Raw genomic sequence first — 16987 nt, forward strand, 5'->3', positions numbered from 1 at the left:
GGCTGGTGACGGCCCTTCATGAGTCACTCAGAGATGTACTTTGTAGATTTTGGCAGCCCCTCTGCTAAATTAGGTAAGCTCAAGTTAGATATTCGGGAGCTTGGGCTACCTGCAGCTATTTTTGCAGTTGCTGAGGTTGCCTCCTTTCCTAGGCAGCTGCCTTCAGCTCAGCCAGGTGTACTGAAGACTGGGGTGGGGGGAGCAGGGGGATGCATTTGTGGAGAGGGAAGAGAAATTTGAGTTACACTATTGTGGAAGAGCCCAAATTGACTTTCCTGGGGCTTATATATGCATCCTTGTATTCTTTCATTCAACTAGAACTTAAATTGACTCTCCTTTTCTTGACTATTGCTAACTGCTCATGCAGATAAGGTCCTTCCCCCCCACCCTCACCCCCTATCCTCCAATTCTCTCCCCCTTTCCCTTTCCTTCTCCCTCGAGCATGTTAGATCTGAGGCAGAACAAGCTTTTTTCCTGGCCTGTCAGGGAGCTGCCCAGCTGTGCTAAAGGAAACAAACACAGCTCTGGTAAATAATCTAACTCAGGGAAAAATGTCTCTGGAAGTAATACAGACATCCTTGGTTAAGCGCACTGTGTATTTGGAGTCGATCTTGGCACGTGGGAAGTAGGAGAAGCAGATTTGCTGATTAGAACTTGGATTTTTCTTTATGCTCCTCGGGTTCATTTGGTTGTATTTCTCTTTGCTCTGTAGGTTTACATGGTGTGGATAATGGGATTTTAATATTTGACAAGGTTCGAATTCCAAGGGAGAACCTACTGGATAAGTGAGTAACCCTTCTCCACCTCGTTAATTTTCACTGTTCATGTAAAGTGATTGTTCCCCCAAAGTAGACTCAGATGCCATTTGGTCCCAAAGAGGCTTTTGACTTTTGTGTCTGGTTCATTCGTGGGATTATAAGATCACAGAACCAAAGCTGGAAGGAACTTCAGGGAACATTATTCATTGCCACTTCTCCAAATCTCCCTCCCCCCTCCAGCCCAAGTAATCAAAACAATACTACCATTGATTCTAGAAAGAGCACATCATTCCATTGTCCCATTCCCTATTCCTGGTCACCACTTCCTCTATTAGAATATAATCTTCTTGAGGTCAGGGACTGACTTTTTTTGTTTGATTTTTCTTTCTTTTTTTTTTTTAACTTGTTTTTATTTATTTTAATAAAAATAAATATTTTATTAAGTCTCATTTAAGTTCTTAATAAATATTGATTCATTCAACTATTCTCCCAGACTGATATTTTTGTGATAGTAAATTAGACAATCATTTGTCTCATTTGTCTTCCTTAGCCCTAAGTCATTTCAAATGGAAGTTAAGAACCCCCCTCAAGATGTTATTGTTCTTCTTTGAGAACTAAGGACCACCACCATTCATCTAGTTCATCCCCTTTATCTTTCCAGATGAAGAGCCCAGGGCTGGGGGATGAAGGGGAATTGTGGGGCATGAGGGAATGTCCAAGGTCACACAGGTAGTAATAATCATTAGTGGCCAATAAGCCTACTGAGTGCCAGGCACTTTATAAATATAATCTTCATTTGATCCTCATAACAACCATGGGAGGTAGGTGTTATTATTATGCCCATTTTACAATTGAAGAAATTAAGACAGAAGTTTGTGAATCTCAGACTAGATTCGAACTCAGGATTTCCTGGTCCCAGACCCAAGGTTATGTTATCAGTTTGCCTCAATTGGAAGTTAGACGTGTGCCAAGATTCTTTGATCCCAAGTGCTTTTTTTTTCTATTTGGGAATAGTTGGATTAGGATACCCGACTACTATTTTTTGAGATTATTTTAAAAGGAAAGCTCATGAATAATGACAGGGATGGTTGGTATGCTTTTAGCTAATATCAGAAATGCAACATCAATCCTGATCTAATGTAAGGGGAGATTGGACATTTGTGGTCATGCCTTGTCTGCAAAGGTATTTCATATTTTTCTAGGAATGGAAAAGGAAGGAAAGTGGGAAGACATGTGGCCCGGACAATACCCAGAAATCCTGCCTATGGGGAATTGATCATTAGCCTAATGCCAATGGAGCTAAGAAAATATATTGACATTGGATGAGGAGGTAGATAAGTTAATTGGGAAAGAGGACATGGATTTCTCATATCTCATCAAGATAAAATGGAGAATGAGTTGTGTATTCCATTGAATTTGATGAGGACTTGATTTTTTCAGAGACTAAAAACAAATCGATCCTCTCATAAGCATTGTGATCACCTATGAAATCACCATGGGGCAGGCAGACCAGGGCCAAGAATGAAACTTTAGTTGCACAGAAAGATTGGCCAATGGGCACATACGTGGTTGGATAACAGATTGTTCAAAGCAGAATCCTGAAGAAGACTCCAAAGAAATACAGGGGAGTTTTATTTCAACATAGCAGCCAAGGCATTTCTGGGAGGGGTGTAGGCTAAAAGAACCAGTTTCTATCTTTCTTGAATTACCCTCAATCAAGTCAGTAGTTATCGATAAATAAAATTAGTTGTTACTACTAATCTAATTCAAGTAGCTGTTAATTCTTTTTTCTTCTTCATTTACTCACTTCTCTCTATAGTAATATAAACTCAATAGAATGTAAACTCTTTGAGAGAAGGGAATCCTTTCCACCTTTGTCTATGTACCCACAGCTTTGCACATTGTGAATATTAAAAGAAATGCTTGCAGGATTGAAATACTCATTAGATGGCATCCCAAGGATCCCTACATGCCATACCACCTGACTCTCTTCCTCTCTCTCTCTCTGATGGGGGGATAGACTTGAAAGAATATGCTGCTGTGGTTCCTTTGGGTGCATTTTTAACCATGGTTTTTTTTTTTTTTTTCTTATGACATGAAACATATTCTTCTCTTGCTTCTCTCTTCCTCTGTAGGTTTGGTTCGGTGGCACCAGATGGACAATATTACTCACCCATTAAGAACAAGAGTGAAAGATTTAATGTAATGTTGGCAGCTCTGACACCCTCCCGGTTAGCTGTGACTTTCCAAGCGATGGGAGCGATGAAGGTAGCTTTACTGGCATTTCTCAAGTGCATCTCAAGAGAATGGTTCTCCTCCCTGCTTCATGCATGTTCCCGACTTACTGCCGTATGGAGACTACCACACTGGGAGGCTGAGTAGCTCTTTAGAATCTCAGGGCTGTTTAGGTCAGTTGGTTAGAGCCTGGTGCTAATGAGGCTAGGATTAGAGATTCGATTCCCATCCAGGCCAGATGGCCGCATACACAGGAAAATTTTTGTTCCTCGGCCACAGATGCACCCTTAACGCCAGCCATCTGTTTCACAGATGTGTGTTTCCTAGATTATGAAGGGCACTGGGTAAAAGGGTGTGGATGACTCAGTATAAAATCATCACCACTGCTAGAAAAACAATGGCGAGCTCACACTCCACTTGTGATGGGTCAGCAGAATCTTACACATCCATCAGCAAGTTTTTATGTAATTCTTTGGGGTGGTCTCATTTGCTGATGGTGGTGTGATGATGTTTGCAAGCACATCTCTGAACTGCATTTGTAGGACTAAAGCTCTAGAAGATGGTCCATTTCCTCCAACTCCTAGGGTTGAACTCATGGAATCTTAGACTCTTCAAGCTAGAAGATACCGGGGAAGTCATTTAATCCAAACCCCATCCGAAGCAGGGATTCCATTCTCAACATCTGCATTATACCTGACAAATGGTCAATGACGGAGAAATCACTTCTTCAAATTGGCTATTTCATTTTTTTTTGGCAGGGGTGGGATGGTTCTAATTGTCAAGAACATTTTTCTTTTTGTTGAGCCTTTATATAATGTTTTCCTGTAACTTCTAGTCATTGCTTTTAGTATTTCTCTCTGGGTCAAATGGGATAAGCATCCTGGGTATGCTTATAATCCTATATATCTTGTGTGTGTGTGTGTGTGTGTGTGTGTGTGTATGTGTGTGTATAAAAATAGAGAGAGAGAGAGAGAGAGAGAGAGAGAGAGAGAGAGAGAGAGAGAGAGAGAGAGATGCTATAATTATACACATATACACACATATCTATAAGGCTGGTAGTTCTCTTGAAATTAGGATTTCTGAAGCACATTGTGATAAGCATATTGGATGTCTTGCTAACTTTGATATGAATATAATGAGACCCCTGAGAATGGGGCTGGGATGCCAACAGTTTACTAAGGAAAGGAAATCAGCTCAAGTCAGAAACAAAGCAAATCAGTCCTGGACCAATAAGAGGGATTGACTACATGAGTGTCTCCTATAAGTCTAGCTTGAGTGAGCTCAAACATTCCTTTAAGTACTTAAAGACCTTGGTTGATGATGTCTGTCAAGATTCTGGCGTTGGGAACTTAGTTGGTGCTTAATAAATGCTTCTTGACTTGATTTAAGCCATCCATTTCATTTTACAAATGAGGAAGCTGAGGACCAGACAATAGCAGTAACTTGGCCAAACATTCACAGTAGTAAATGACAGAATCAGGTCCAAATCCAAGGCTTCCACTGTATATTCTTCTTTAATGCTGATCAGAGGGATTTGAATTATATATTAAAAGGAATAGAGAGTCCCTGGAGATTTTTGAGCAGAGAGTGGGCATAGTCAGACATGTACTTTAGGAATATCTCTTAAGCATCCATTGCCTTGTCTTCTTGATTGTGGTAGCAAGTTGATATTTCAGACCCATGTTGGATTTACTTCACATTTATCTCTGCTAAATTTCATCTTGTTAGGACCAGCTAAAACATAATTCCAGTCTGTTCTTTTTAAATACCAGTTCTATCATTTAACATATTAATTATGCCTCCTACCTTTTGTCATCTGAAAATTGGATATACATGTCACCTACACCTTATCTAAAGCATTGATAAAAATATTAGCTAGAATAGGTGTATGGAAAAGATCTTAAAGCATTCCCATTAAAGACCTCTCTCAACAATAAAATTGAATTACTGTTTTAGCATCCTATAATACTGGCTGTTTAGCCAGACTTAACTGGCCACCTACCAATCTGTTCTCATCTTGTCTATAGCTCTCTCATTCACAAGACTATCATGGGACTCTGCTGAAATCTTGGCATACTAATTTTGTTTGTGGCATTTCCATGATTCACTAGTTTGGTGATCTTGTGGGAAGGGAAAAAAGGATATTAGGTGAATATATTCTTACTGAATCCATGCTAACTTGGAATGAGGGCCCATTCCTTAAATGGACACAAGCCATCAATTGTCTCTGATAAAACATTTACGCATTTTATCAATAATTGACATCAATCTTGCTCAATTGGTAGTGTCTATTATGTTACTAATAGAATCTATTAATTCTGTTAATAGTATTTACTATGCCATTAATAAATAATAAAATCTATGATTAATATTAATATATTATACATATATAAAATAGGTATAAAAATAAAATATTTACTGAAAATAAATCACAATTTTGTAATCCCCTTATTCAGTTACAAACCTGGAGTCATAACCTATACTGTAAGAAGCCGGGTACTATACTACTAAAAGCATTTCCTCTTCCCTCCTGTTTGAAAATCAGGGAATCTTTGTTCATCTCCAGTCCCACAGTACCGCTTTCATTTTTCATGATATTACAGAGATTAGTAACAATACTTTGGCAATCATAGGCACAACACTATGCTTTGGTTAGCCCATATCTGGAGGTCTACATTCACATTTAGGTACCAAATTTCAGGAAGGACATTATCAAGTTATAATATGTCTGGTAAAGATTATCAAGATTGGGAGAAAAATAGAAATCTGCTGAGCTTCTTAGTTTGGAGAAGGACAACTCTTCAAGGATATGGTTGTAATATCTGACTCATTTGCTTGCCTTCAGAAGCAGATCTAAGAGCATGGAGGAAAGTTGTAGAGAGAAATTTTGACTTCATATAAAGAAATATACCCTATTAATTAGAATTATCCAACAAATCGTGGTCTTCTGCAAAAGATGTGATTTCTTCCTATTTAAGAGATCTTCAGCCACAAAAAAATTTGCTTTCCAGTAGATCTTTTGTAGAGAGGATTCTTGCTCAGGAATAGGATGGCTTCTAAAACCCTTCTAGATCAGAGTTTCTATGATGTTTAGTTTGTTCAATGTCTTGGATTTCATTCATCCAGGTCATGGGTCTTATACTCATTGAGGGTGATGAGAATAGCTCTTACCACTTGCTTATTCATCTTGGTTTCAAACTTTATGGGCATCTTGAACTGAAAAAAATCTTTTTTGGCTAAATGGTTCCCAGTACTCTCCCTTTTTCAGTTCCTCCCCTGGGCAACAAAAGCCAGTGGAGAGGGAGATAAGACCTGCCTCATGTATGCAATCCTAGTATCGACTCTTTAGGATGCTCCTTTGTGGAGCAGGGAAAGCAGTTTTCCTCTGACCACTAATCTTGTTCTGTGCCCTAGAAAACAGGATGTTAACACAAAATTGCTAATATACATTTAACACTTCTTTACCAAGATCTTCAGGATTTCAGTTATATAGCCTGGTAGTAGATATAGAAATTAGACTGAAGGGACTAAATAAAACTAACACCCCTCCCAGTTTAATTGTTTTAAAACAAAATCAAATATGATATACTTTAAAAAAGATGTCTCATGTTATATATCTTATAAGTGGCTTAGAAGTTTTACTATAAACACATATATTCAGGAAGGAAAAATTTATTCCACAACAACTGCATTGTGTTTTTAATCCATTTTTTGGGGTGCATGCATGTGTGTGTATGTACACACATGTATGACATGCAGGAATATGTCTGTTTTAACCATTGATATAGGTGATCTTCTGCTAATTTCTGATGTTATTCCAGTCCTCAGGCATATCTTCTTAGAAGAGCCATATCAACAATGAAGGAACCAAGACAGTTTTGTAATGAAGTTATCAACCCTGAAGTTAGAATATTTGCCAAAAATTAGTGAAAAGTTTTCCTTCCAAACTATATGTATTCAATCACTGACTCATTTTCATGGCCACAGAACGAGATAAATAAGAGAAGCCATATTAGATTGGAATTGCATTGAGGGGATTGGCTGGAGAGAACAGTAATTCCAATTTTATACAAAGCAGTAATACTACAAATCTGCAAGTTTAAATGATAGAAACCTTAAGAAAATTCTGGCAGTATCTTTCTGAAGAGAGTATTGGAAGAATATGGGGAACATGTGCTTTTTGAGTGCTATGAAGCCTAGTTTATGAATCCCACTCTAGTACCAATTTCAGTTTGTGTGGCAATAATGAAGGTTGTATAGTTTTTCCATTTAAATAGAACCTATAAATAAAAAGCCAATTGGATCAAAACAAAAGATAAAGAGGGGACAAGAGAAAGATATGATTTTTTTTAACAATCAGTTTTTAGAGAAGGCAAAAAATGAGGTGGTCAATCAAAAAAAGTAGATAATAATATAAAAGAAAATGAAAAGAAACCCCATCACCCTTCATTTATTTCTATAGCAAAGGAGAAGCTGATTACAAGGCCTAAGAGTATATTAGAAAAATCAAAGTATGAACAGCTTCTTTGTAGGTAACCTAGCTTGGGGAAGACTCAAGGAAGAGGGGATAAAGGCAATTTTTTGTTGCTCTGGGAGTCCATAGTAGGGAAAAGAGGAAGAGGGGAAGAAGGGGCAGAGATTATGTTTACCCTCTGCTAACCAGATACTTAACTCTGTTGTTTCTATGCCATTGGAGGATTGCAAATGCTGTCAGTATCCTTTAAATAAAATACCTTGGAGTAAAGCCCTGGTCACACCACCTAGTTGGGGTCATTTCCCTTAAAACACACATTTTCCCCTTGCTATTCTCCCCCTCCAAAGCTGCCTCATAATCACTGATTAGAAATGGCAATACCAAGAATTAAACACTTACTCTGAAGTACAGGGATGGTAGGAATGTTTGAAAGCAGGGCTCTAAAAGTTAACTGCACCCTTAACAAAACTCTGTGTGAAATAAATCCCCCTGACGCCAACGTGAGCACCTGCCATGAGGCTTCCCCCCTCCCACTCCTGCACTCCCCCTCTCTCACAGAAAAAGAGCTTGTCACATAATAATGGGATCTGGCCAGGGCTCTGGTGGACATCAGATCCATCCGCCACTTTTGTGGCCCAACTGATTTAATCAGTCATGATAGATAGTGACCTTGGCCCGTGTGATCTCATCTCGAATGTCTCCAGTGAGGATGATTTCACCACCTTTCTTGGCAGCTCCTCCATTCCTATGGCTATAACACATGACATATGTTTTCCCTGTTGAAACTTAAGCCTATCCCTTCTATTTTTTTGCTTTCACTGATGAGTGGGAAAAGAGCCCCCTTTCTTCTCTTCTGCCTCCCTCATATATTGGGAAACTGTTACTGTCCCTTTTTACAATGATATTTTTTCTCAAGTTTGGACAATCTTAGTCCTTTCAAACTGTGCCCAGAGGTCTTATTTTTCATGATTATCTCTCCTTTCCATTGCTCTTCTTCGTCCTTGAATGTTTTCTTTGAAAAGTTTGCCTAATAGACCATCTCTCATTTGTATCCAGAATACTGTGGCAGATCAATGATTAACAAAAGAATCACAAAATTAAGATGTATGGCCAGGGAAGGGAGGGAGATTTTTGGATCATGTTCAGAAATAGGGAAAATCTGTTGCAAAATGGATAGAGATGGAGGATCTGGATGAAGGAGTGAAGAATACTGAAATTTGAAAATTGGGAAACCTATAAAAATTTTTGGGGTTCACCCCAAAAGTATAGCGGATAGTATTAGTGAGTATAGAATTGAAAGGGGAGAAAACTTAACCTTACAGGAACAAAAACTTGTCTGCCAAATCAGAAGTTGTCTTCTTCCATATTTATTACAAGAGTCAGGTTTTATTCTCAATCTATAGCCACAGATCCCATCCAGCCCATATGGTTCTCTTCTTTTTACTATTACATTTTGTGGGAGCCTCTTGTCTCTGTATCTTAGTCCTTTCCTTCCTTTGCCCTGCATCAGACTTTCCCTTGTGGAAAAGTGAAACAACAGAGCAAAACGTTTCATCTTGCTCCTGAAACCATAGTTAACTATGTATATAGTATTCCATCCTGGTAGTGCTTCATAGTTCTACTATGAAGGTGAAGGCATAGTTTGCTCTCTCAGGACTGTATCTATTTTCTTTTTCTCTTATTATTTAACTTCTTTTGAGTGGTCTTTTCATCAATGTTATTGCAGTCATTGTGTCCGTTCTTCTGATTCAGCTTATTTCAAGTCATGCAATTCTGGGCAAAACCTTTATCCTCTCAGTTCTCTATGCAGCTCTTCATAATGACATGCGTATTATATTAAGAAATGATAAGCAATATATTAATAAATCAAGTCAGTCAGAAGATTCATCTCCCTGAGTTCAAATCTAACTTCAGACACATACTAGTCTGTGTGACCTGGGCAAGTTTGTTCAGTTTCTTTATCTGTAAAATGAGATGGAAAAGGAAATGACAAAGTATTCCAGGATCTTTGCTAAAAAACAAACAAACCCTGAAATGGGGTCATAAAGAGTTAGACATGAACAACAATGACAATATTAATGACAATAATTATTTAACAATGACAATAATAATTAATTACATAAAGAATTCATAAAGAAACATGAATCCAAATGCAGGGTTTGATACTTGTAGTGTAACCATGGGCAAATTTCCCTTCAAGTCTTTCCTGGACTCATCTTTATTTGTAAAATAGGGGCAATAATACTTACTGAACAGTGTTGTTGTGTTGCTCAAATACAATGTAAGTATTAAAATGCTGTGGCAATTTCAGCCTCGATCAAAGCAATGATTAACTATAATTAATCCAAATACCTTTATTTTTTGTCCTTCTGGACAAAATGAGGTTTCTCATATCACTGTTAAACTCAGTGAATTGGTCTTTCTTTTGGGTTTCTTATGAAGCAGCTGCATGGGACTTCTGGTAAACCTACTGATTTTAACTTTGTGTTATTTATTGCCAGCCATTTGTGGTTTCTGAGGGTGGAGATCTGTATCCTTTTTGGAAAGTCTTGTAATTTCACTTTGTTTCATTCTCCTCCCTGGCCAGGGATCAAATAAGACCCCATAGAGCTGATGATGAAAGAAGTAGGGATCTCAAGTTCACCCTCAGCAGTTCCCTAAGACCAAGGCTTTCACCTCTTAACCACATCCACTTGAAGAAAGAGTGGTTTTAGTGCATTGTTCCAAGTGTCAACCCTTCTTCAGGCCTTCTTCTGAAGTGTGCTGAAGGAACTTAACGTTTTTTGGTGTGTCTCATGGGTGTGCAAAGAATGCCTTTTGCAAAACATTGAAAACTATTCAAAATCAGAAATGGGGTAAGACTGGAAGAAAGAAAACATTTAAAAGTGCTTAACTCTGGAGATCAAATCACCAAGCATTGCTATTAAATATTAGCAAATATTAACCTGTCACCAATATTTACCATCAATCTGATCTCTCTTCAAGAAGCCTGCAGGTGATAAATAATAAAATGATGATGATTGTGATTTCAATGGTTAAACAGAACTTCTAGTTGACTATAGTGCCCCTATCAAGTCAGTCAGATTTTATTTATATTCTCTGTATATTATAGGTAGTTATGTGATTGCTAAAATGTGCTTATTCTCTCTTCTTATCTTTTCATATCATTTATGTACATATCATTTCATAAAATTTTAGAGTTAAGTAAAGAAATATATGAATTAGTAGTGACTGGTATCTTCTGACTAATATTATCTGTGATTTCCCCTTCTCCCCAATTTAAGGCTTGATCCCTCAAGGCTTTCAAATTGTGTTGCCTCCAATTTAAGCACCTTCTCTGTGTATTTGGTTGATTTAATTCTCTCATCTTCATCTTCTTTAGTATCTTGAGGGAGTGATATTAGAGGTTTTCTTGGTCATCAATTTAAAGATGGAAGGAAACTTAGAATTCATCTAATCCTACTTTCTCATTTTATAGATAACAAAACTGAGGTACAGCGAGTTGAATTGTTTTTCCCAAAGTCACAAAGTAGGGAAAACTGCCTGACTGGATAAACATGGTTTAAGTAACATTCCTTATGAATATAAAATGGAAGTGATGTATACATTTAAGGGATTAGATCTGATGGATTGCCTGAAGAACGATGGATAGAGATTTTAGCAACAGAAACATTTCAAAGAAAAAGAACAAATCAACAAAAGGGCTGTGTGATGAGCCTTTATTAATAGTTGTGAAAAGAATGTGCTAAAGATGATGTCTGCTCTGAAGGAGCTCCCAGTCTATTGGGGAAGACAACATACTAACATCTGTATACAAAAATGACATGTACAGAATAAAGTGCAGATAATAAAGAGAGAAAGGACTTGATTTAAAAGGAATGGGGAAAAGCTTCAAAAGAAGAAGGGGATGGTAGAGGATGACATGGATAGAGTCATGGAAGTGATGACTTGGACAGACTTCCAGAGATAGTGGAAGATGGAAGGGCTTGGCATGCTGTGGTCCATTAGAAATGTCTTTGCCAAAAAAACCCTAAAGGAGATCATGAAGAATCAGATATAACTGAAATACTTGAACAACAAACAATGATAAAATCTTTGGTTATCTATTTTTTTCCCTGTCTTAACAACAACAACACAGGTAGTTAAAGTCAACCAGGATCTTAAACCAGTCCTCTTTCCACTGGACCACTCAGCTTTTCCTAATTTTAAGACAGCTAAAGAGTTTTAAAATGGTTGAACTTTCATTATGTATCCCGGAGAAGGAAAACTATGTAGAAACTTAGTAGCTGTCTTCAGATGGAACAAGGAAGCTGGTAGCCAGTTGTTCGAACTCCACCAAGGAAATTACCAATACAGGTACATTGGTTTCAACTGGAGCATAATGGATTTGAGATTATACAAAGAAATCTTTGCCAGTGAGGGTTGTTCAACGTTGAATAAATTTTCTGAAGAAGGTGATAGAAGCTGCTTTCCCTGGAGATTCTAAAAACATCCTAAGTTTTTCATGGTTATAATAATTTGAATGAGTTTGCTTAAAGGCTTATTGAAATGCTCATTCTTATAGAAAGAATCTTTGGGACTAGAACTCCTGATGAATTCCCCCACTGGAAAACAGTAGTGATAAAGAGATGGTCAGCTCCCATTTCCTTCATATCTCCCTTCTCCCATATTCTCAGGGGACAAAAAATTACTTTTGTTAGAAGGACTGTCAATAAACATTCATTAAGCCCTTATTATGTTCCAGGAACTTTGCTATATGTTGGCAATACAAAGAAAGACAAAAAGTTGACAGTCTAGTGAAGAAAATAACATGGAATCATCTATGTAAAAACAAGATATGTACAGGATAAAATGAAGATAATTCTTCAGTCCTTAAAAGGGCTGGGAGAGGTTTTAACACGTGGAACTTTACTTGCAACTTGAAGGGAGCCAGTCAGGAAAGCCAAGATGCAGAGATAGGAGAGAGTTCCAGGCATGGGAAACAGCCAGGAGAAAGACTTGGAGTTGGGGCAGAGTGCTCAATGAAAAACAGCAGGAAGGCCTAAGGTGTAGGAAGACTGGGAAGGGAGGAAGGGGGCAGTTTATGAAGAATTTCAAAAGAGGATTTCTTTTTTTTTTTTTTAAATTTTGTAATTATAACTTTCTATTGACAGAACTTATGCATGGGTAATGTTTTACAACATTATCCCTTGCACTCACTTCTGTTCTGAATTTTTTCCTTCCTTCCTTCCACCCCTTCCAGTAGATGGCAGGCAGTCTTATACATGTTAAATATGTTATAGTATATCCTAGATACAGTATATGTGTGCAGATCTATACAGTTCTCTTGTTGCACAAGAAGAATTGGATTTGGAAGGTAAAAATAATCTGGGAAGAAAAACAAAAAATGCAAACAGTTTACATTCATTTCCCAGTGTTCCTTCTCTGGGTGTAGCTGATTCTGTCCATCATTGATCAACTGGAACTGAATTAAATATTCAAAAGAGGATTTCTTTTGATCCTGAAGATCCAGGGAGACACTTAAAGATTGGCTCTTGCTGGGGTGAGGAGTGAGAGTAGGAGGGTAAGGTTAGAAAACAACCAGAGGTCAGTGCAGGGTGGGAAGGGAAGGGTTGATAGGTGGTTGACAGGCATGGGCATTAGGGGAAGAAGCAGCCCTAGCAAAGGAAGAGATTTCTAAATTGGGGGAGGAGGGAGATTTCATTTAAAGCAGGGCCAAAAATATTTTTGACTCGTGATCTTGTTTGGGATTTTTTGGCAAAGTTTTGTATAGCCAAAACTATAGTTTTCCCAGTAGTAATGTATGGCCATCGGAATGTTTTGCCATTTCCTTCTCCAGCTCATTTTATAGATGAGGAAATTTAAGCAAACAGGGTTAAATTATTTGCTCAGGATCACATAATTAATAAGTATATGAGGGTAGATTTGAACTCTTAAAGATGAGCTTTTCTGACTCCAGGTCAGTGTGCTGTGCACTATGTCCTAGATGCCTGAAGAGTACTGTCAGCTCCTTCTAAATTTTTCATTCTAGGGCAGAGCTTTGTTGGCTATGGCTTTGGTGCCTAGCACAGTGCTTTGTGGTCCAGAAGGTAATTAGTTTGTACATATGCTGGTAATGATCTTTTCCTATCTATTTCCTAATTCTGGCTGATTTCGTGCCTTCCTAAGCTTCTACTCCATTCCTATCCAACTAAAAGAAGGGCCTCCCCTTGTCAGTTTCTTTAGCTTCTGTGCCAAAATAGTTATCCTGACTAAGCTCTTATGAACCTTGGGGGTGACTTAAGAAAATGGGGTAGAATAATAGACTCCTGGAACTGGAAAGAACCTGATAATCAGGGATTTTGAATCCTTCTTCCCTTCTTGTGTCAAGAAACTGTTTGGGAGTCTGGTGGAGCTTATGGAGATTCTTTCTTAGAATAATGTTTTTGAATGTTAAAATGCATAGGATTACAAAGGAAACCAATTATATGGAAATGAAATTACCAAAATATTTTTATAAAACTCAACTTTATTAGATTCGAGTTAAGCAACCTTGTTATAGATCTTGTTTCTCTCATTTTAAAGTCAGGGAAACAGATGCTCTCAAAGATAAGATGATTTGATTAACTTCCCCCAGCCAATTTTGTGTTGAGGTGGAAAATGGTCAAGTCTCCTGATTCCCATCCTGGTAGTATAGCCTCCCTACACTATGTCGTTTTTATTGAGGAGGTGGCTTTCTGGACTGCTTAAATAGCTTAAGGAGGGATTTAAGCAGTAGAGGGCTGGATCCTCTGAGAGTGAGAGATGCTAAATATTTCAAAATATGGCTGCAGGGCTGAGGGGATAGGACTCTGTATTTGGTGATAAAGAACAGAAGTCTGTAGCAATCAAGGTGCAGGCAGCAGACAGGCTAACAGGATCCAGCTAAAGGTTGAGCCCAGAGAAATCAGCTAAGAGAGTGAAGAAGTGGGAAGTGTTGAAGGGCCTTTAGGTCAGAGGAGTACTACCAATAGTAAATTCTGCCCCAAAGGCCAAGAGGGTTTTTTGCCCTTTGAACTTGTTCTTATTCTTTGCTGTTCAGAAGGGGGCAAAGCTTCACAGGTGTACTGTGTAGGAGAGAAGTGCCCCACAGCTGAAACTTACACCTGATAGGGCAAAGGCAGAGGATGAGACTTCCCAGAAGGTTCTCACAGGCGATCATTTTAACTTTCTCGCTCAGAGTTTAACAATAGGACACATACCTTTGTCTAGGATGCTTTGACTATTGACTTACCTCGGTATTCAGTGGAGTGAACTGGGCTATGTCTTATGTTCCTTCCCCACCTCAGGTTTCTATGAATCTATGAGAATGGCATTTGTGACCCCCCTAACCTAACATCACTTGTAGCTTTTGAGAGTTTGTGGTAAATCTTAATTAGATCCCAGCTGAGAAATTTTACCTGAGCCCTCAGGTGTTGCTACCACCAGGTGCTAGGATGTATCTATTTGGTAGCAATGACTGAATAGTCTGGCAAGCTCAGGAATGTATAACCAAGATTCAGGGAGAGCACAGATAAAGACTGTTTTTCTCCCTGTTGAAAACATTTGTTAATTTCACTGTGTGAAATTTAATTTCAAGTTTTGTTAAAATCTAAAAGTAATAAGAAAAAAGTAGGTATTCAATAGTTGTAAAATTTTTATTAATGTTTTTTGATTTTGTACCAGTCTTATTTATGTACCGTCTTCCTTATCTGAACATAGAAAAATCGTTAAATGAGATCAACTAAACTATAATATATATAAACCCAAAATATAATATGTGAAGGTGTGTACTACATTACGTACTTGTAGTTGTCTACCAAGGTGGTATAAGTTGTGTTACCTGATCTCCAGAATCTCCATTTAAAATTATTCAGAATTGATCTACCTTTTAAGATTGTTTTCATTTACTTTATTGAGGAATATTTACTTTGTGTAATTTCTTTTGACAAAGTAAAATCTCCAAATCACAGTATTTGAGAGTAATCGGAAGAGACCTTTTCTTGTTCTGGTTGCTAAGTCATTTTTCATGACTTTCTCATAAAGTTATTGCAATTTTGTGATGCATTAATAGGAGACTAGCATCTGGGAATAAGGACATAAGTATCCCTATGGACCATGCCTTTATCACACTGATATGAAGCACCAGTTGTTGACATCTGATTTTAAGGACATCGATGACCTGGAGAATGCTAAGAAGGGGTTAAAAAAAAAAAACAAAAAACAAAACACTCCTTATGTCTGTGTCACATGAGGATCAACTGAAAGAATTTGGAGAATTTAGCCTAGAGAAGAGAAGATTCAAAGGGGCAGAGAGATACCTTCAAGTATTCCAAGGGCTACCTTGTAAAAGAGGGATCAAGTTCATCCTTTTGGCTCTAAAGGACAAAACCAAGTACAAATCCTAGGTGGCTACTTTTCAAGTATATATTATGGCAGAGATTCTTTTTGGGGTTTTAGCTGGATTAAGTAACTGCTAAAATCTCTTCTTACTCTTTTTGGAGTCAGGTATCAGGAAGTCCTGAGTCTTCCTCAGACTGGCCTTAGACACTAGCTGTGTGACTCTGGGCAAGTCACTTAACCCTGCTTGCCTCAGTTTCCTCATCTGTAAAATGAGTTGGAGAAGAAACCACTCTGCTGTCTTTGTCAAGAAAACCCCAAAATGGGGTCATGACGAGTTAGACATGACTGAAATGACTCAGCAACAGTAACACCAACTTAACATCCAAGGAAACTAAATGGTTTTTTCCCCAAGATCATACAGGTGGTAACATTGGTGATGAGATTTGGATGCAGATTCTCTGGCTCCAGAGCCATTATTCTTTTCATTATGTCACATGATTCTCTCTGTCTCCTCCATCTCATTCTCATGAAGTCATTTATACAAGATCAAGTATCATTAGTAAATTTCTTCTTAGATTTCAGCCTAGCATCCTAGCTTGTCAAGACTATTTTGGATCTTAACTGTGTAATCTGGTATGTTAGATATCCTTCTCAGCAATATGCCATTTGCAAATCTGATAAAAATATTAAATAGCACAGGACCAAGTGCAGATCCCTATGCTATCCCACTAGCGTCAACCTGACAAGCTGACATGAACAGCTACCCTTTAGATTCTTCCATTTAGAGTTTTAAATTCACCTAATTGTCTTATCATTTAGTCTACATCTCTCCAGCTTTCTCATAAGAATATTGCATGATACGTTCTCTAATACTTTGCTAAACTTTAGGTGAACCATATCTGTCGCATTCTCCTGACCCATAAGTTTAGTCATTCTGACACAAAAAAGAATCAAGTAAAAAAAAAAAAAGAAAGAAAGATAATGAGATTAGTCTTTTCTTAATGAAATCATGCTGGATCTTGATTTCTTTGTTGTTGTTTTGTGTTTTGTTTTCTTTTTTTAAAAACTATCTACTAACTGTTTCTTTAAGAATCCTATAGAATTTTGGCAGGAGCTGAAGTCAAGGCCAATGATCTAGAGCCCTAAACTATTCAGTCAGCCAACAAGCACTTACTAAGTG

General features: G+C 37.8%; 1 protein-coding gene across 4 annotated transcripts in view; it reads left to right on the plus strand.

Annotated features, from left to right (window-relative positions):
- The window catches only part of ACOXL (acyl-CoA oxidase like), a 508474-nt gene that overhangs the window by 82217 nt on the left and 409270 nt on the right, over nt 1–16987 (plus strand). For all 4 annotated transcript variants that reach the window (XR_012486063.1, XM_074287671.1, XM_074287673.1 and 1 more), the window contains exons 8-9: nt 713–785; nt 2894–3026. Coding sequence is in view for 3 of the 4 variants with exons in the window: in XM_074287671.1 (XP_074143772.1) it covers nt 713–785; nt 2894–3026 (206 nt within the window). In the remaining variant the exon portion in view is untranslated. The remainder of the gene's footprint in view (nt 1–712; nt 786–2893; nt 3027–16987) is intronic.

Source organism: Sminthopsis crassicaudata, chromosome 2 (genome assembly GCF_048593235.1).
Source record: "Sminthopsis crassicaudata isolate SCR6 chromosome 2, ASM4859323v1, whole genome shotgun sequence".
Lineage (NCBI taxonomy): Eukaryota > Metazoa > Chordata > Mammalia > Dasyuromorphia > Dasyuridae > Sminthopsis > Sminthopsis crassicaudata.